General features: G+C 40.8%; 2 protein-coding genes across 5 annotated transcripts in view; one reads left to right on the top strand and one right to left on the bottom strand.

Moving 5' to 3' along the window:
* hspbap1 (hspb associated protein 1) overlaps positions 1-9,603 on the bottom strand; it is a 101,925-nt gene extending 92,322 nt beyond the window's left edge. Inside the window, exon 1 of one of the 4 annotated variants that reach the window (XM_051930320.1) lies at positions 9,069-9,290. The gene's annotated coding sequence lies outside the window, so the exon portion shown is untranslated. Of the gene's footprint in view, positions 1-9,068; positions 9,291-9,314; positions 9,388-9,517 lie in introns of those variants that run through there. The other 3 variants (XM_051930319.1, XM_028808073.2, XM_028808072.2) reach the window with 3 other exon arrangements.
* Positions 9,480-21,974, top strand: part of slc49a4 (solute carrier family 49 member 4) — a 143,532-nt gene continuing 131,037 nt past the window's right edge. Inside the window, 1 exon segment of the mRNA XM_051930332.1 lies at positions 9,480-9,969. Within this exon segment, the coding sequence (XP_051786292.1) occupies positions 9,675-9,969 (295 nt within the window). The 5' untranslated portion in view covers positions 9,480-9,674.

Genomic DNA, 21,974 nt, shown 5'->3' on the forward strand with positions numbered 1-21,974 from the left:
GCTGCTCAACATCATCCAGAGGAGTCAGAGTCAGGAGAGGAGCTGGACAACAAAAGAAAGAAAGAAAGAAAGAAAGAAAGAAAGAAAGAAAGAAAGAAAGAAAGAAAGAAAGAAATTGTGAATGTGCCACTTGGGAAGAAGCCTTTTGTAAGGTACTTGAATAAATAAACCTTGTGTTTAAACCCGGGACTTGTCTTGGAGGGTTTTGTGGCTCAGTGGCGCCCCTTACAATTCACACATTGTACATTTTTAAGGTATTTATTTTTGCGTTCATCATTGATCATGATGTTGTGGACACCATCTCAAACCAATCTCAAGACACTGACTTAAGAGCATGCTTGTTGAAACTTTTCAGAAAAAGGAACATCACAAGAGGAAAACTGGCGTCACTACCATCTTGCCCCCAGGTCCGCCCCATCCAGTCAAGAAGAATAAAAAGCAATACTCTAGTGATTGGCTATCATATTAACCACCAGGCGACTGCATTAATTAATTGAATTGGGTGCCGACTATTGAGCCCTGGAAGCTCTAAGCACCCTGCAGGTTTTAGTTTTGTCCATTTTGGACTCTAATAGTTGCCTGTTCAACAGGATCTCCTGGAAGTCCAACCTTTTATTGGCCATCTGTCCTTCCCTTTTATGCTGGATTGATATAAAAAGGCAGGATCACAGATTAGTGTTTTTTTCTTTTCCACAAAAGGTTTACCACTGTCAATGACAATAAAAATGAGAACTGAATTAATATGACCGACTGAACTGAGATGAATCAATCTAATTTGCCAAGAATCAAGAAATTAACCATAACTAACGAATAATGCACCTCTCAGAGTTTATAAAACACGACACAATGGTCACGGATGAAAACAACAACATAATAAAGTGAGAAGAGTTAAAATGCCAATACAGAAAAGTGGCCTAATTTCATTTAGTAAAACTGTTACAATACTATTACAATATTTATGTATATTATCTCTCCATGAAGCGACCTGCAGATCAATGTACAAGTTAATTAACGTCAAGCTCAAAGGTTTTAGTGTTTACAGCAGGGATGGGCAAACGTATCGGAGCAAACCTGTGCAGTTCCCAGGCATTTACAGCATCTGATAGCACAGACCTTGTACTTTCTAAGGGGTCTATAATGTCATCACATGGATTGCATTGACTCATTAATGTCTAAGATGCAGTGACAAGTGACAACATACTTTCTTTTGGAGACAAGCTCTTTCACTGCACACTTAAAATTTAATTCCACCTCCAAATACATGACTTTACCAAACACCATTCACCAGCAGACCTAAGTGGGTGAGAAGAAACAGAAGAAGAACAGAATACTTCAGTAGCGTCATTCATATATATATATATATATATATATATGATACATACAGTATATACACACATGGGCTGTCAAAAGTAGGTTTACAGTTGTTCACGTGGAAAAAGACATTCAGGTTATGATTATTTCAATAGCTTAAGTCAGTTGCTTCATTAAACTTTATTAACTCAAACCTCAAAAGTGATCAAATTACCTAAAATATAAATCATATGTAGGATACGCAAGAAGACGACGAAGAATTCAAATAAATAATACAAGAATAAACTCTTGAGTTTTGCGTATTCACAACTCTAAACCTACTTTTGCCCAACTGCTCAAAAAAATGAATGGCACACTTTGAAAACCCATCAGATCTCATGCTGGCCATCGCTACTGCTATGGACTGATATGGTGATATGTGAGGAACGAAAGGCCCCCCCCATGACTGACAATGTCCTAATGAGACAACGGATGGTGTCCTGGAGGATCTCCTCCCAGATCTGGACCTGGGCATCACTGAGCTCCTGGACAGGCTGACACATTGGATGGACTAAAACATATTGTCCCACCCAGAGTTGTTCTACTGGATTGCGTGGGGGGGGCGGGTGTTGAGCGGGGATTGGGCAGTCAATGGGATCAATTCCTTCATCCTCTCGCCACATGAGGCCGGGCATTGCCATACACCAGGGGGAACCAGTATAGGGTCTGATAATGGCTCCAAGGATTTCATCCCGTTACCTAATGGGAGTCAAGGTGCCGTTGTCTAGCCTGTAGAGGTCTGTGCGTCCCTCTATGGATATCCCTCCCCAGACTGACCATTACTGACCCCCCACCAAACCGGTCATGCTAATTGATATTACAGGCACCATAATGTTCTCCATGGCTTCTCCAGACACTTTCATGTCTGTCACATGTGCTCAGGGTGAACCTGCTCTCTCATCTGTGAAAAGCACAGGGCGCCCGCCAGTGATGGACCTGCCAATTCTGGTATTCTATGGCAAATGCCAAACGAGCTCCACGGTGCCCACTAGAGGACTTCGGGCCCTCAGACCACCCTCGTGAAGTCTGTTTCTGATTGTTTGGTCAGAGACATTCACACCAGTGGCCTGCCTGCCTGCCTGCTGGAGGTCATTTTGTAGGCTCTGCCAGTGCTCATCTTGTTCCTCCAGTCCTGCTGAAGGTTTAAAGACCTTCTACAAGGGGCCCTGTCCAGCTCTCCTAGAAGAACTGCCTGTCTGTCTCCTGGAATCTCCTCCATGCCCTTGAGACTGTACTGGGAGACACAGCAAACCTTCTGGCAATAAGAGGCACGTATTGATGTGCCAGCCATCCTGGAGATATTGGACTACCTGTGCCACCTCTGTAGGGTCCAGGTATCACCCGCCTCATGCTACCAGTAGCGACACTGACTGTAGCCAAATGCAAAACAAGGGAAAAAACAGATGAGGAGGGAAAAATGTCAGTGGCCTCCCTCCAGCTGTTAAACCATTCATTCCTGTTATGGGGGTCGTCTCATTGTTGCCCCTCTAGTGCACCAAAGCAGCTGAAACTGATGAGCAAGCCGCTCTGCTACTTAACTGACCAGATCAACAGTCCACAAGTGTCACTGACTTGATGCTAGACTCGGGATTCAAACGTGTTTCTTTATTTTTTTTTTTGAGCAGTATATATCTGACCCATTGGCAACTCTGTAGGCAAACATTAAGAATTTCAACGTAATACGTGCTGCTATAGGGGACTATGGCAGATGTGAAAAGAGGAGTGACGTGTGCAGTCACCAGATGTGCAGCTACATCATGGACCATCTGCAGTGAATTGCTGACACAAGCCAAAACTCCTACCAGCAGAGAACTGCAGTAGTCCAGACCCAACAAGACCAAAGCCTGGACCAGCAGTTGTACTACATACTGTACTCTGCCAATATGATGGATGACCAGCTGTCCTTCACTGATCATCACTCCAAAGCAGTGAACAGACTTGGCAGACATTAGCTAAACCAAGATGGGGTGCTGAATAGGCGGACGAGTGGAGTTAACAAGAAGGTCATATCAGACCTCAACATCAAGATCCATGTGCCTTAGATTTTAAAATGTCTGATTGTACTATTGTTATTATTCTTTTCCATTAGAAGTTACAACTAGTAGTCTTTTATTAAAAAAAAACACACTATTTGCAAATAAAAATGCATTTTACCCATTTGCTTAAATAAAAAGGCTGACTGCCGCAGCACTTTAATCTACTCCATAGACACCCCGGAGAACACCTGTGTGACTGCTTACTGTTCCTGTTTTTTTGTTAGTTATTTAAATAAGATAAAACGGCCTTTCAGCAGACAGCTAATTTTACATGACCACAGTAATCCTCAAGGTGACACTTCTGAAAGGAAGTAACACAATCAAGCGAGATGATTTGCAGACATGAGTTAGACAGAAAGAGAGATGGGCTGCAACAATAGGGCAGGACTAAATTGGCCAATTCCTAAATGCATGGCACAAAAGAAATAACTACTTAAAATTAGCACCGCTGATGCATAAGCAGGGAAAGGAAAAAAGTGATTGTGTAATCAATTATTCCAAACTTGCAATAGAGAGTTAGACCAAAAAAAAAAAAAAGTCCAATATTGTAGCCATGTCTCAATTTCACCAGGTTGCAAAATGTCTAAACCGTAAGTGACATATTAGGAGACCATACTGTCACAGAAAGGTGGTTTTGCTGAAAGAACAAAACTTGATTGTAGTTCCTTTCTTGCCAGGCCAATTGTGCAACAAGTCAGTCAGCTTCTTGTTTAAAACACGGCAACAAAAAGGAGACAAAAAAAAGACAAAGAATCCTTAAAGGATTGTGACAAGTTATAAAATGATGATAAGATTTTTGGGGAACAATAGTATTAGAAAAATTGACATTTTAAGGTCAATTTAAACCTAAGGAGATTCAGTTATTTCTACTGCATTGTACTGAAGTCAAGACCCCAATCAACCTAATAACATCTTTTTGGACTGTGGACAGGAAGATAATGTGGAATACACCGAGAAGAATCGTCAGCTGCACTAATCTGTAACTGACCGATATAAATTTGTAAAATATATTATAAATTTGGTTTGTTCACCCATTCTAACATTTTCTTGCATGGCATTGCCAGGAGGTGAAGGTTTGGGCAGGAGACAGGAAGTATGCCTGGACGTCCATTTTCACACCCACTCATTCTGGGCCAATGGCAGGGTACCCAGAGAAGTGCCTTGAGCATGGGAAAGGCGCTATATAAATAAAATGTATTATGACTATAGGAGACACCCCAGTGCTGTTAGGTGTTAAAAGCTCAACGTGAATGACGGCAAGGCGTTAAAGGGGAGCAGCCATGGTTTTCTGGTAATAGTGAGCTACCCTATCGTTCATGTTCACCTTTCGTCTATTGATGCAGTCAAATGCCGATGAATAATCTGATGCTCTCTCTGCTCTCTCGCATCAGATTACATTTATTTTTAAAACGTGTGATGTGCTGCACGTCTGATAGGGTTTTTTAGGAGCCTTTTTGACTGTAGATGGTTCATCGTAATCAGAAGTCTGCCAGACCAGGTTATCGACAGCACCTTGGATCCTTGCAGTTCAAGCTCACTGCCCCGACTTTCAATGACGCCCTTCATGAGGCATTGGATTGGTTTAGAAATGTGACACTCAGTGAGCCGCCCAATTGTTCCCACTCACTTTTAAGCAAATCTCACATATCTGGCTTCAGCGAGACTACATGCCATGTTATCTGCCCTTTGAACAGCACGGTCTGTAGCACAGAAACTCAGTTACAACGAGGAGGCCTTTACTTATAAATGCAATCTTATGATCAAAGCACAGGCCACACGGTGGGGGAAATTATTATTTGATCCCCTGCTGAATTGTATGTTTGCTCACTTACAAAGAAATGAACAGTCTCTCATTTTTAAGGTAGTGTCATTTAAATGGAGAGAGACAGGCCTGTGCTGATTCAGAGGTTCACTGGCAAACTTAAGATGGGCCTGTACAGTAAATGTGTCTTCTTGAGCAGGGGGACCTTGTGGGCGCTGCAAGATTTCAATCCATGACGGTGTAGTGTGTTACCAATGGTGTTCTTGGTGACGGTGGTGGTCCCAACTGCCTTCAGATCATTAATGAGCTCCTCCCGTGTAGTTTTGGACTGATCCCTCACCTTTCTCATGATCATCCTCACCCAATGAGGCGAGATCTTGCATGGAGCTCCACACCAAGGACAACTGATGGGCATTTTATATTTCTTTCATAATTGCACCAACAGTCATCACCTTCTCACTAAGCTTCTTCTGATGGTCTTGTAGCCCATTCTAGCCTTGTCCCTGACATCCTTTGACAGCTCTTTGGTCTTTGCCCGTGGTGGTGGAGAGGATGGAATGGAAGAAACTGATTCTGTGGACAGGTGTGCTTTATACACATCATGAGTTGAGATCAGGAGTATCTGGAATTGATTGATTGATTGTAATCTGTGTGCTAATCTGTGGGAGGCAGAATTTTGGCTGGGTTATGGGGGATCAATTACTTATTTCACTCAATGACATGCAAATCAATTTAAAACTTTTATGTAATATATTTTCTGGATTTTTGGTTGATATTCTGTCACTCTCCAGTAAAATGAAAGTACCATAAAAATTACAGAGTGTTCATTTCTTTGTAAGTGAGCAGAGTTACAAATTCAGCAGGGGAGCAAATAATTATTTCACCCACTGCATAAAGGCTTTGGTATGTGATACAACAGATGATGTGTTACGTTGCTATCACAATTTAACTTGAAACTGCTAACAAATAATGAGATAAAAGTGGAAAACAAATGTGTGACATGTTGTCAACTTAAAAACTTCTATTCCTACTTACATTTACTAAGCACATGATACATAACAGGGCGGCACAGCAGCGTGATGGTAGCACCGCTGCCTATCCGTATGGTGGCCGGGCTTCACATCCTGGGTGCCCCCACTGTGTGGACTTGGCATGTTCGCCCCTTGTCTATCTGGGATTCTTCCCAAAGTCCAAAGACAAGCAAGTTATGAGTATTGGCTCTGATGGGTGTGTGTGTGTGTGTGTGTTTATTCTGCAATGGGCTGGCACCCTGTCTAGGGATTGTTGCTGCCCACACCTGTTGCCAGCTGCTCCGATTAATGCTTTAGAAAATGGACACTTAAAATAAAAAGAAAAAACGTTTATTTGAAGCACAGGCATTTTCTTGTAAAGCCAACGTAATAATTAGCAGTATAAACCCAGGTTTTAAGTACACGGTAATTTAAAAATATGTTCAAATGTACAGGAATGGCGAACTCATGTTGTGTTGGATCTACTTTATTTGAACAGAATATGACTTAACCCAAAAAGTATGTTGCAATCTGCTGCACACACACATATACACACACACACACTAATATATATATAAATACAGTGCATCCGGAAAGTATTCCCAGCGCTTCATTACTTTTTCCACATTTTGTTATGTTACAGCCTTATTCCAAAATGGATTAAATTCATTTTTTTCCTCAGAATTCTACACACAACACACCATAATGACAACGTGAAAAAAGTTTACTTGAGGTTTTTGCAAATTTATTAAAAATAAAAAACTGAGAAATCCCATGTCCATAAGTATTCACAGCCTTTGCTCAATACTTTGTCGATGCCCCTTTGGCAGCAATTCCAGCCTCAAGTCTTGTTGAATATGATGCCACAAGCTTGGCACACCTATCCTTGGCCAGTTTCACCCATTCCTCTTTGCAGCACCTCTCAAGTTCCATCAGGTTGGATGGGAAGCGTCGCTGCACAGCCATTTTAAGATCTCTCCAGAGATGTTCAATCGGATTCAAGTCTGGGCTCTGGCTGGGCCACTCAGGGACATTCACAGAGTTGTCCTGAAGCCACTCCTTTGATATCTTGGCTGTGTGCTTAGGGTCGTTGTCCTGCTGAAAGATGAACCGTCGCCCCAGTCGGAGGTCAAGAGCGCTCTGGAGCAGGTTTTCATCCAGGATGTCTCTGTACATTGCTGCAGTCATCTTTCCCTTTATCCTGACTAGTCTCCCAGTTTCTACCGCTGAAAAACATCCCCACAGCATGATGCTGCCACCACCATGCTTCACTGTAGGGAAGGTGCCAGGTTTCCTCCAAACGTGACGCCTGGCATTCACGCCAAAGAGTTCAATCTTTGTCTCATCAGACCAGAGAATTTTCTTTCTCATGGTCTGAGAGTCCTTCAGGTACCTTTTGGCAAACTCCAGGCGGGCTGCCATGTGCCTTTTACTAAGGAGTGGCTTCCGTCTGGCCACTCTACCATACAGGCCTGATTGGTGGATTGCTGCAGAGATGGTTGTCCTTCTGGAAGGTTCTCCTCTCTCCACAGAGGACCTCTGGAGCTCTGACAGAGTGACCATCAGGTTCTTGGTCACCTCCCTGACTAAGGCCCTTCTCCTCCGATCGCTCAGTTTAGATGGCCGGCCTGCTCTAGGAAGAGTCCTGGTGGTTTCGAACTTCTTCCACTTACAGATGATAGGGGCCACTGTGCTCATTGGGACCTTCAAAGCAGCAGAAATTTTTTCTGTAACCTTCCCCAGATTTGTGCCTCAAGACAATCCTGTCTTGGAGGTCTACAGACAATTCCTTTGACTTCATGCTTGGTTTGTGCTCTGACATGAACTGTCAACTGTGGGACCTTATATACACAGGTGTGTGCCTTTCCAAATCATGTCCAATCAACTGAATTTACCACAGGTGGACTCCAATGAAGCTGCAGAAACATCTCAAGGATGATCAGGGGAAACAGGATGCACCTGAGCTCAATTTTGAGCTTCATGGCAAAGGCTGTGAATACTTATGTACATGGGATTTCTCAGTTTTGTTATTTTTAATAAATTTGCAAAAATCTCAAGTAAACTTTTTTCACGTTGTCATTATGGGGTGTTGTGTGTAGAATTCTGAGGAAAAAAATGAATTTAATCCATTTTGGAATTAGGCTGTAACGTAACAAAATGTGGAAACAGTGATGAAGTGCTGTGAATACTTTCCGGATGCATTGTGTATATATTATATATATATATATATATATATATATATATAAATAAAAATATACATACATACATACACACCCACCCACTTTTTTCGTTGACTAACATTTATTTTTAGAGTGTAGGTCATATTATACACAAGGGCGGCATTTTCCAAAATTAAAAATCAGGATTTGGTTATCATGGTTGAATCCTAACAGGCCCCCATTCCGCTACTGGGGTGCAGTGCAAATTACAAAGCCAGTTTGAAATTAAAGAGACGCATTGATTTACAGAACTAAATCTCCCGTCATATAATCAATACACGTGCTTTATTGCGCATTATATTGCAGAAACACGATAATGTAAACAGCAGCTTATTTCACTCGAGTACATTAATTCGTATTATGCGAGTCGCCCCGATAGCAAATCCCACCGCAAAGCAAACCGAATCGGAGCAGCACAGCAGAAGCACAAAAATACAACGCGATGCCCTCCTTCATATAAAGGAGTTTACAGATCGAGTTCGCTATATAAAGTAATAGAACGCTAAGTAGTTAACTATATTGGCACTTTGGAGTTTCATTTTGGTCAGAGCGGTAATCTTCAGTATTCAGACCATCGCAGCAGAAACTTCACATCGTTACCTTTTACTGGATATTGCATTCTATCAAATTGTTAACTCGCTCTTTGGTTAGAACTCCGTACATAAATGCAGATTGTGACAAATGAGCTCACCTTCCGCTGCCTTTTACTTCACACTCAGTGAAGTCTCAAATTCTTGCGCTCGTCCCCCTCGACCACTCTTAAAGCTGTCGCGCGAATTAAACGTCACACATAAAGGCACCACTGTTTAGTTTTTAACTCTGATTTACCAAGCAACTTTATTATATCTAGTGGAAGGCATGTGTGATTACAGCACTGAAGCTGCAATGAATACCGACATTAAACTAACGTACCCCAGCCCCAGCCTTGTAAACAAACCTCACGTGAGAAGCTCAGCTGTTCTTCGTGTCAAATGGTGCTTGAAGCGCGAAACTGCTGCCATTTTGGCTCAAGCGCGCCGCCACCGCCGCGTCGGAACCGAAGGCAGTTTGGCGCCAAAATGTCCGCCACGCAGCTTCAGTTGCACAGCCGGCGTAGTGACACATTGCGCACGCGTATTACGAAACAAAACACATCCACACCTCGCCGTGGCAGCTTGTTTTGGTTTATGGGACTTCTCACTAGAAGCTCAAGGGTCCTGACAAACGTGGTTAAGCGGTTTGTAAAATCCAAGAGGCACCCAGGGAGTTTCCTTTATTTGGATTGTCATCAGTTTTGCGCGTGAGGGCGCGGGGAGGAATGGGAGCCGCGACGAGTACCGATGGGGAGCGGGAACCACTTTTACAGCCGGCGCTTTCGGAGAGACTCGCGCGCCCCGTCCACAGCAGGGTGTACAGCAGAAGATGGCTGGTCTTGGCTCTCTTCTCGTTTCTGGGCTTCATGCAGGGCATGGTATGGAATACGTGGGGCCCCATCCAGAACTCCGCCAAGAGCGCCTACGGATTCACCAACATGGACGTCGCCTGGCTGGTCCTGTGGGGTCCCATCGGATACATTCCCTGGCTCTTCTTCATGTGGCTGATGGACAAAAAGGGTGAGTGGATCTAAAGAAACGCCGTGCGGGTTCAGAGTAAGATGTCCAGGTTTATGCACGTGTCAGTCCGTCCGTTCTTGATTGATTTTGTTCAGTATCACGGAAGCGTTAAGAACTGAGACCTTCCAGGTTTTAGGGTCATTATAAATAAGTACAGTAGTGCAATCTGAATATGGTGACAGATACCCAGGAAAGCAGGTGCAAAGATAGACCGGTAAGCTGAGATGACCACTCGGAATGACCGGAATGACTTCATGATGCTTAAGTGACAGGAGGAGCGGCCGTTAGTGGGGTCCCCCAGGGGTCTCCCCTTGGACCTTCACGCTGCCCCAATGGCCATTACAGAAACTTGTGACATTCATAGCTGACGTCGGCACTGGAGGGAAGGCCATTCAAAAAGATGAAGACAATCTGAGCAAACACCGAAAAATGAAGTTTAATATGGAAACAGGCAAAAAAGAACGTTTAAGGAATGTCCACCAAAAATTATATTTTTTGTATGTTACTTACCCCTTATATAGTTTGTAGTGGTAGCCAAGAAAACTTTTTAATGTCTTATTTCTGTGGAGAAACAAAGTTTCTGATGAAGTGGAACCTACTAGTGACCAACACTGGACATTAAGAAACAAGAAGAAAAACAGAGATGATCAAAAAAAAAATCTCGAGGAACTTGCAACAGTTGTCTGCTCAAAATTACAAACTTCCCTCCACTTAATTCGTTGGTGAAGAGTCCTGTCTTCAATTCAGAAAGACTTTCCCATGATGCTTTCATTTTCCTGCTTATGATTTGCTGTGTTTATTCTGAAAGGAACTTTTTAACAATATTTTAGCAAAAACATGTGCGTTTTACACATTTAGAGCATATGACTGGATAGCTGACATGTGGAATGTGTGACACAAGAAACTCGAGCTTTTCTTTCCTATGGCCATTTTTCACATGGTTAGCTATTGTCCAGTGTTAGTTGCTATTAGATAGATAGATAGATAGATAGATAGATAGATACTTTATTAATCCCAAGGGGAAATTCACATACTCCAGCAGCAGCATACTGATAAAGAAAATATTAAATTAAAGAGTAATAACAATGCAGGTATACAGACAGACAATAACTTTGAATAATGTTAACGTTTACCCCCCCGGTGGAATTGAAGAGTCACATAGTGTGACGGAGGAACAATCTCCTCAGTCTGTCAGTGGAGCAGGACGGTGACAGCAGTCTGTTGCTGAAGCTGCTCCTCTGTCTGGAGATGATGCTGTTTATTGGGTCTCATGCGATAAGAAACTTTATAATTTGTGAGACAAAGCTTCAAACTACATTTGCTAAGTGACATACAAAAATGGAGTATTCCTTGGATATGTTCAATATCTTTTATGTTTTGTTTCTTCACAGTTATGAAACATATCAGTTTGCCACATGAAATTGTGTTCTAAAGTTAAACATAAAAGTACCTGACCCACTGTTGTGTTTTATAATTTAGTTAATAAGTGCCAGGGTCACAATGTGGGGAAAAAAGCCATAAAACGTACATAATGTGCTTATTTTGCAAGTCAAAAATGTTACTGAGTATTGATCAGCATCTTGAGATTATACATACATTGCAAAACATCTTATCCTTGTTATTTTAAGAAGGAAAGTCCTCGCCAAACGCTGTTAGTGACATTGAAAGGTGATGCCTAGGTGTGAACTGCTGTCTCTGTTCAGTAGAGTTTGACAAAAGTAACTGAAAAAAGTCACACTAACAGTCACTTATATTCTTTCCCTATACATAAGCGTCTTTCTTTATTTCTCTAAGGTATTGCATGTATAAGTGTCAGTGGTCTAGAAGTGCTGAGCACGCGCTGGTCATGCAGTCAAGTAACAAGAAGTGAACAGACGTTACAGGTAGACGTTTAGTGTTAATCAGACTGAAGTTTAGTACTGATGTTTTAGCAGAGGTAGAGGGCTATCACAGAGCCTCACAGTGCCAGTGTCTGGACTGAGTTTGCATGTTCTCACCGTGTATTTGTGTATTGAATGATTTCAGTGAGCCTCAGCCTCAAAAACGTCGTTCTAAGTCCTGTTATTAACATCCTCAGCAAGGGTGACTCGTGTTTAAACATTCAATAACTGGTCTGTTTCATCGTGGCTGGACTGTATCACACTCTCACACCTTTTATGTTTGCAGTTTTTATTTTGTGTGTGCACACAACACACTATGGGAATTGTGATGTGTAGGTGGCTTGGTTCTTTCAGAAGTCTAATGCGTTTATTAGAAATACAATGCAGTGTAATCTGTTCACATTTATGGTTATTTGTACAAAGTACAATTAATCTTTTTTGTGCACTTTTCATTACACTGCCACTTGCTTTATGGGCTGTGTAAAGTAACAACACAGAATGTAATCGGCAAAAAGAATACACTTTTTAGGTAAAAATAATCATGTGATCTGAGGGCCAATCTGCCTTTAATTTCAAGCCATTGCAGAACTTAACCGCAGAAGAAACAGAATTGCAGAATCAAAAATAGTACAATCAGCAGAATATAGTTTGGCAAATGGGGTTGGGGTTAACATAACTCCATTCACAATGCCCACTGCAAGCAAGAAATGCATCCATACCTCGAGAAAATTGTATTCAAGAATCTGTGATAAAAAGTATTATTTCCAGTTTGCGTTTGTTGTCACAAGCATGTCTCACAAATGCAGAAGGTCTGCATTTGATTTAAGATCTAAGGTCTTAAATCAAAACCTTAGCGACTTTAGAGTGGACGTACTCAGTAAGTTTTAAAGCTTTTTTCACTTTAGGGCCCAGGTACCCATTGGCCTCATTATAAAATTCAAGATCAGGCTACTTATTTTGTAAAATTTAGAAAATGTGCTTCACTTTAGTGTGCATTTTCATGTGGCAAATTTAGCATATAATATGATTGTGAAGAAACCACTTAGACTTGAAAAATAACAAACTTAACCTCGTATTATAAATACAAGATGGATGACAGTGTCTTACAGGATGCAGCAACCTCTGAAAAGGATTTACTGTAGGTGTTTATATTCATGTAAATGTGAAGAAGCAAGAAGAAGAATACAGTAGTAGGTTACATTGTAAAAACAAAAAAAAAAAATGTTGGAAAGACACATTATGAGATGCTATGCTGAGACTGCACCTGAAGTCCTGTTTGATGTTCTGGTCACACACACTACTAAAGGACAAAGGAGCACTTGAAGCTGTGTGGAGGTGATCGACCAAGTGCACCATGGGGCTACAGGGCATGTCCTACTCTTGACAGGCTCAGGGAGATGAACCTGTTTAGTCTTGTGCAGTTGAGGCCATGTGGGGACCTAATCCAGGTCTACAGAATTCTCAATGCTATCAGTAAAGTTGATCCAGCAGAATGTTTTCAACCAAATCACAAATCATGTACTAGAGGACATCGATTGAAATAAGTTAAAACTGGAGAAAGGAAGCACTTCTTCACACAGAGAATTATGGGACTGTTGAACTAACTGTGGAGTTGTAGCAGAAATCTTAACATTTAAAAAGTGCCTGGTTGAGATATTGGGACAACACCAGTATTAGCTAAGCCAACATGTTTAATGGACGGAGTGATCTCCTCTTGTTTGTCCAGCTTCTTATGTAGCTCTGAATGCTTGGTTAATGCAAAGAATGTATGTATATATACGTACATTCTCAAACCACTTAGTCCAGTTTAGTGTTGTGGGAGGCCGGAGCCAGTCCTGGCCACAGTGGGTGCAGGCCAGTGCAGGAAACAATGGACAGGTTGCCAATCCTTCACAGGCCCACTCTCACACACACACAAACATAGACAATTTAGAGTCACCAGTTAACGTCACACTCATCTTTGGAGATGTAGCTTGAAAACCCATACAGACATGCAGGCTACACAGAGACAAAGGATGGGCATGGGGTTGGAATTTAGGACTTACTGCCTGTGAGACATCAAGACTAACCAGAGGTTTGGTTTCTTCTAATTACTATTAGTAGAACTGTGTTAGAAGAGCCATGATCTCGATAGGCCGGTTAGAAGATGAGTGGGAGAATGCATTCTTCTAGTATATACACCCTCACCTCTTTGGCGAGTTGTCTTTTTGTCCATATTTGTGTGTGTGTGTGTGTGTGTGTGTGTGAGTGTTGTTATTCGCAAATCAAATGTGGAAACTTTCTTTATGTATGTGAGTGATAGTGTCAATAGTGGAAGTGGTTTAGGCTTGTCCTGTTATGAGTCACACTGCGGTCTCCTCCCAAAAGCGTATACTTAAAACTAGAAACAAAAGAAAAGTAGTTGATTAATACTGACCTGCCTACTGTAAGCCATCGGTGTCTCTCAGGAGGGGCCTGGTAGCTTTTCTTTGTCCAGATGTCAGTAGGGCCCTATGGAATCTGTTTTTATTTTTTCACAAATTCTGTTTTATTTTTTTTGATTTTCGGTTTTCACCGTTTTATTTTTCCTTGATTCGAATTTAAGTAGTAACAGCTACAACAAAACACACTCTAATGAGATGGCACTTTACATTCCTTTTAATGAAACGGCACAATAGCACAACTGAACCTTATTCTGCAGTTCCATTCCTCAGGTAGGAGCCCAGATCCTCCGTGATGCTGTGTGCTAAGACTGCAGTAGGACAGCGAGTGCCCTCCAGAATTGTAAGAGCTCTTACTAGTTTGACGCATCCTTCTGAGATGAAGATGAACTTCACTTTTAGGGTCTAGGATATTTGTTACAGCCTGAGCTGTTGTGTTCTCGATCAGAAAGAACTTTTTGTAGAGGTGAATATGTACCCTACTGATTCAAATCAGCTATTCCACCAGCTGTTTCCTGCCTCGGGGGTTCCTGGGAGGCTTCTTGAAGAAGGGAGACTTAGACAGATAGATACATATACTTTATTAATCCCCAAGGGGAAATTCACATTTACCCACATCACTAGAGATGCAGCCTCACTAAAGTATTTCTAGTGCTGTTAGGTCTCTCCCACCACACTGATGACATGACACAAGCAGGTTGAATGTGCACCGTTAGGCATAACCCCTTTTAAAACTTCCTGGTCTGCTTTCAGACAGTATGATGCATTGTGGGTAGCCACTGCTAAAATGTCATTAAGGTTCAGCTGGTTGTTGTGAAGGAACTGAAGTGCTGCTGCCTGTGAAAAGGTGGAAAAGTCGCAGCTCTCCATAAAGATAACATCTGTCAAAAAGTACCTGTAATTGTAGTTATGTCAATTATTTCTAATGATTCTTAAACTTTACATGTTTGCAGATTTAAAACGTGCATCATTACATCTGTAGCTTCATCTACTGCATATCTTACAATAATTAATTACAAAGCAAAAGCAAACTAATCTGCAAGACTGCCAATACTGATGCTCTGTGTAAGAAAGGACAGAGCCGGTTATACTTCCTTAGAAGGCTGGCGTCCTTCAACATCTGCAATAAGATGCTGCAGATGTTCTATCAGACGGTTGTGGCGAGTGCCCTCTTCTATGCGGTGGTGTGCTGGGGAGGCAGCATTAAGAAGAAAGACGCCTCGCGCCTGGACAAACTGGTGAGGAAGGCAGGCTCTATTGTTGGCATGGAGCTGGATAGTTTAACATCTGTGGCAGAGCGACGGGTGCTAAGCAGGTTCCTATGAATTATGGAGAATCCACTGCATCCACTAAATAGTATCATCTCCAGACAGAAGAGCAGCTTCAGCGACAGACTGCTGTCACTGTCCTGCTCCACTGAAAGACTGAGGAGATCGTTCCTCCCTCACACTATGCGACTCTTCAATTCCACCCGGGGGGGTAAACGTTAACATTATACAAAGTTATTGTCTGTTTTTACCTGCATTATTATCAATGTTTAATTTAATATTGTTCTTTATCAGTATGCTGCTGCTGGAGTATGTGAATTTCCCCTTGGGATTAATAAAGTCTATCTATCTATCTATCTATCTATCTATCTATCTATCTATCTATCTATCTATCTATCTATCTATCTATCTATCTATCTATCTATCTATCTATCTATGAATGACGCTAAACCCTGGAATTAAAGAGAAAGAGAGACCCGCTTTTAAGGGCTCATGGCATCTGGCAAGAAGCCTGCTCTTCTGCCCGGGTTTGTAGGTGCCGAGTTTATAACAGAAGAGTCAAATGTGGACTTTGTGTGCCTCGTGACCGCCAGGCAAAACATTTATTAAATCCAGAAACATTCTGGTTAATTTTAAAAAGGGAACTATGGTATGCTGGCAAAACATGCAGAAAAGTCCAGATTAGTAAAATTTGCCAGGATATTGTTGTGCCCTCAATTTTGCAGTTAAGCTCGTGTTTCTTAGTTTTTTCGACATAGTTAGGGTATCTGATACTGCTCGTTTCAACATTTCTGTGTCATGCAGCGAGCTAATTCACATGCCTTTTAACAAGAAAACATACAGGAAACACACACACAAACAGATAGAGGCACGACTGGACTTCTACAAAGAATTACGTTTGCTTGAAAAACAACAAACTAGAAAATAGTATCTGAATGATAGAACTACAGATTATTCAGTCATTTAATTTATTGGGAAGTTTTGTAACAGTCACCCCTTCAACCTCTAAATTCTGCACATTTTCGTTTTTAAATCTAAAATCCATTTTTATGCATTAATTCCATGATTCCTTCCGTGGAAATCATAGGGCCCTATGTCAGACATGCATTACAGTGGCACATTTGTGTAAGTGTGATTGTGTTCTGCAGTGCATTGGTGGCCTCTGCCTTGTACCTATTATCCCAAGCTTGGGGAAACCAGATGATGACTTTAACATTGAAAAGATGATCCATTATATGTTGTGCACACCAAAAAAAATTGAGAGAGCTATAGTCCCACAATGCTTCCTGTCCCTGTACTTGAGCTCAAAGAGTGCATTCAAGACCTTGGCCCTGAGCTCAATCCATTTAAAACAGAACCTGGTGTAGGTCTGACGCTGCCAGGAGAGGCATTAAAAACCTGGAGGACTGGGTGCAGTTTATTATTATTATAATAATAATTCATTTTTATTTATATAGCACCTTTACCATTCTCAAAGTGCTTGCTGAGAAAACCAAAAGATCTTAACCAGTCTCTTTGCTGTTGTCTCTTGTGGTTAGCAGGCTGCATGTTTTGCTAGCTTGATTTCCAATGAGGCTGATGTTAGTGCTGTGTAGTAACATAAAGACTTAATATTTTTAAAAGGTTTACATTGATAAATGCGTCATTATACCTGACCGATAGCTTGAAAGATGAAGTTTAAAGTGAGTCATTTTATCTTTCATGTGAATCAGTGCAGGAATACATTTTAAATTAACTGGCAAACCTGGCACGCTGTCATATTTTTTGCACTGCATGGGCCAAACTACAACGGGATTTCAGTGTGTTTTTTTTATCTTCTTCTTCTTCTTCCTCCAGTTTGTCTCAAAAGAGATTCAACAGATTGGCTGTGATCTTTATTGAAAATGGGCTAGCAGAAAACTTGGATTATGAAAATTTGACAGGAGAGCTTGCTGGTATAAAAGTTAGAAAAATAAAATTTCAAAAATAATCTGATGTGGTTCTCTCAGATAAGCCTTTTATCTTATATAAACAGTACTGATATTTTAATGGCTTTTCTTGACGACGAATAATACTAAAAAGTGACAACTTCTCATTATTTCTACTCAGCAGAGTTCTTTCTGAGAATAAAACAGACTCCTTTAAGCACTTGCTTTTTTATGACTTTTATTTGTTATATAAATAATTTAAATGTAACAGGGAGGCAATGCACTGGTTGAGTTGTTGCTGTGGCCTCTGCACCTTTCTAGGAACGACTGTGACCGGAGACATACAGGTTAGCAAAGCACATCAGTTTGGAGGATCACATGGCTTGGCCTCCTGGGGAAAGCCCATGCCAGGGTTACGCCTGGTAAAGGAGGGTCCTGCTGTTAATCAAACTTTGGATCCAGAAGATGCAGTGCAGATTTTGTCTTAGTCGCAGAACACTGGACCAGCTTTTTACCCTCATAAGAATTCTGGGGGATTCATGAGATTAGGCCCAACCAGTCTACATGCATTTTGTGGACTTGGAAAAGGTGCATGACTGTGCCCTTGGGGTTCTTCGGGTTTATGGGTTACCATAAGTGCAACCAGAGTGATAGCTTGGTTTGCACTCATTCCCGGTAGGTTTGTGGGATTCAACTGGGGCCAACTGCTGTCACAGATTTTGTTAATAATTTTTATAGACAGAATTTGTGGGTATAGCCAAGGCATGGAGGATTTTCAGTTCAGTGACTCAGAAGGAGGATCGGCACCTCCAAGATTGTGCGCCAACATTCGGGAGAAGCTCAAAGTAGAGCCGCTGTTCCTTCAGATTGAAAGGACCCAGTTGAGGTGCACCAGGCATTTCTCTCTATTATAATAAAAAAAATCTTGGGACGATACGAGACTAATCCTGCGATGAGACGTGACTTTTTGAAGAGAATTTTTTGGAAGGAAGTCCCACGAGACAGAGACTTTTACTATGAGATTATTTCAAGCCACACCTTACTTACAACTATTTTCAAACAAGACCACAGTCATCAGGTGCATTCCGGCACTTAACCTGGACAGACACTAATCCATTAAAGTTCTTACTTATGAACACACACACACACTTATGAAGATCCAGTTTAGAATCATCCATCTAAATACGGCAGCGAGAAACGATGAAGTCAAACGAATTAACACAAAAATTGTTGATCAGTTACACGGCAAATTGATTAAATGGGTATCAATTGACTATGCTGAAGTAGGTGGTGGTGATGGTGCGGAAGATGCAAACATCAGCTTACAATATCCCATAGTGCTGGGCGGTATACCGGTTCATACTGAAAACCGTTTTTTATTTTTTTTATGATATGGATTTTTCTTATACCGCAACACCGGTTTAAATTGCTTAAACGACGTTCGGAACGTGGCACAGCGGGAAACTGTTCAAGTGGGGACCTTTTTCACTGCTACACCGCTAAACACAGCTTTGTTGCACTAGGGCTCTTTTTCACTGCTACACCACCAAATAGTGGGCGGTAGCATAGGAATGCTGCGTGGTGAAAATGGACAGAGAGCCTGGAGATACTTTAGTTTTAAAAGGTCAGATGTGTAAATACTATTTCTATACTACTGGATAATACTGCAAGCCAAGTTGTCCTTGTTTTATTTGTTTTCAATACAGTGTAATGTACCTGGGTACTGTGTAATAGTGTGACGACATGTTTTCAAACCCCGTCATAAGTTATATTACACATTAAATGCTTTGTGTTAAGTGATTCTTAAACTGACTTCTTCTTGCACTAAGAGGAGGCGCCGGCAGCAATCGCCGCACAGAATACATTCACTTCATGATCTTCCTGCTCTCTGAACATTTAGAATGCTAAGATAAATACTTGATATAATTTTCATGGTGCAATGCATTAAAGCATGCATTAATCATATGGGGGCATGGCGGCGTGCCTGCCTCGCATTTGCATGTTTTTCTGGTGGGTTTACTCGGCGCTTCAGTTTCCTTTCAAAGTCATGTAGGATGTGGGGTTTTGTTGTGCTATATTGACCCTGCTAGTGTATGTTTTGCTTGTATTCATCCTTCGATGGGCGCAACTCTGAATGGATGGCATAATTAAACATGTATAACGAAGATATTTTTAAAGTTCTGAACACTCCGTGGGCTAAGTTTATAACTAGTTTTAATTTCACAAAGACGTTTATCGTGTGGTGATTGGTTATGTGGAGAAAGAAAAAGGATGGATTGGAACTGGGGTTTTGGTACGTTAGATAGAGACAGCACGCGTGCAATAAAGAAAGCCCGCTCAGAAGAACATGCATTGAATTCTGTGTTCGTGTCTCCGACCACCAGATCACAAACCCAACATTTACACAATATTTAAGTTAAACCTGTGCGATAGCTATTCATACATCCAGTTTTATGGAGCCTCGTCACACCTGCCATAAAGGTCTTTACACTGAATTTACACCTGCGGACCCCTTACTGCCAGGGAGCAGCACTACCGCCTCACTACCGTGCTTGTTTAATACCTGCTTTAATGCATTTCATCATGAAAATGATATCAAGTATTTATCTTAGCATTCTAAATTTTTAGAGAGCAGGAATACCATGAAATGAATGGATTCTGTGCGGTGATTGCTGCCTCCTCTTAGTGCATAGGCAGTCAGTTTAAGAAGCATAGTGATTAACAACTGGGCCGGGGAACACAACACAAAGCATTTAATGTGCTGCATTAACTTATGACAGGGTTTGAGAAAATCAAGTAAATTAAACATTGATTTTAGGATGAAGTTTAGTTTATGACATTCTACTTTAATTATGAAGTAAACTATGAAAATAAAGTGGAAATGTTGACTTTAATCTTGACATAAGTGTCAAAATAAAAGTGGAAATGTCGAGAATAAAGTCAGCATGTCGACTTTATTCTTGATATATACCGGTAGTTTGTTTTTTTTCTTCCCTCTTTACTGTATTTTTTATTCTTCACCGTGGCCCTAATGCATTTCCGTAGGGCTATACCACAAATAGCATTATACAGTAAATGCAAGTTGCAGTTATTTTATTTATGTATATAGCTTAGCTTGAAGCAAGGTCCATATTAATGCAGTTTGCCTAAATGATGGTACAGTTGGTAAGGATGTCATCACAAAGTTGTACTTGTTTTATTTTATTTTATTTTAATTTGGTGAATACTGTGTAATGCACCTGGGCTTGAAGTCTTGAAGTAATAGTGCAGCTATCAGTAATAATACTATTATTTATTTTATTGTTATTATTTGTTTAAATATTATGCAGTTTATTGATGGTAAAGTTGTTGAAAAAGTCACTTCAACGTGTCAGTGGACAGAGATAGTTAACATTAACAAAGTGTAGTTGGTTCACAAAAAATATTTACTATTTATTCCTTTTCTAAGACATGTTCAGTGCAATACAAGTTTTGACAAGCACCTCTGGATATTTTACTATGTCTAAATGCCTCTTTGGATGGTTGAAAATATGTTGTCAAAATCATAGTTTAAGTTTTTGCAAAATTTGTTCAATAAAAAGGTTCTATATTTTGACTGCAACTGTCATGCAATGTGATTCCTTCTCTTCATTAGTGTCACCCCCTTGAAAACTATCACTTTATGGGTCCATGCAAACCTGTATTAATACTTGTGTATACATTAAAATGTTTTTTTATACAATGTACAATTCTCATAACAGTCTAACAGGTTATTCTTAGCCAGTCTACTGCAGTAATTGCAGTGGAAAATGTGGTTAACATCCACTCATGCATGGGGAAAAAAATACCGTTGAATACAGTGAAACCGGGATAATTTAGAAAAATACCGTGATATAGAATTTTGGTCATACCGCCCACCCCTAATATCCCATAGAATATCTGCAAACGTTAACACCAGCTGGTCTTCCACCGGCCGAATTACTGTTGAAAGAAGGACGTATCGTAATGTTATTGCGTCATTTATTTATGAGTGATGGGCTATACAATGGGACAAGATTAGTTGTATTAAAAATTGGTCAAACAATTCTAACATGTAAAATTTTAACTGGCGACAAGAAAGGTAATGTTGTACATATTCCGCAAATAACATTAGACACCAAAGGAGATCCTGATATGCCATTCGTATTAATAACGTTTACAGTTTCCTGTTAGAATAGCTTTTGCTATGACAATTAACAAATCACAGGGATAAACATTCAAAAAAGTCGGTTTATTTATTAGAGAGAAAGAAATGATATTCACTCACGGGCAGTTATACGTTGCATTATCACGATGTAAATCCAAACACGGAATTAAAATGTAATGCCATCTTGAAGAAAAGTTAATTCCAAATATTGTCTTAACTGAAGTTTTAAAGTAAAAGTGAAAATAATGCATACGTAACAATTTCCATGAAAATAACAATCTCTTTAAATTGTATGTATCCGGTTAGCCAAACCCGGGGGTTGGTGAGCGGAGCCCCCTAGTGATTAAGATGCCTCCTGGGCACCT

Source organism: Erpetoichthys calabaricus, chromosome 8, assembly GCF_900747795.2.
Source record: "Erpetoichthys calabaricus chromosome 8, fErpCal1.3, whole genome shotgun sequence".
Lineage (NCBI taxonomy): Eukaryota > Metazoa > Chordata > Cladistia > Polypteriformes > Polypteridae > Erpetoichthys > Erpetoichthys calabaricus.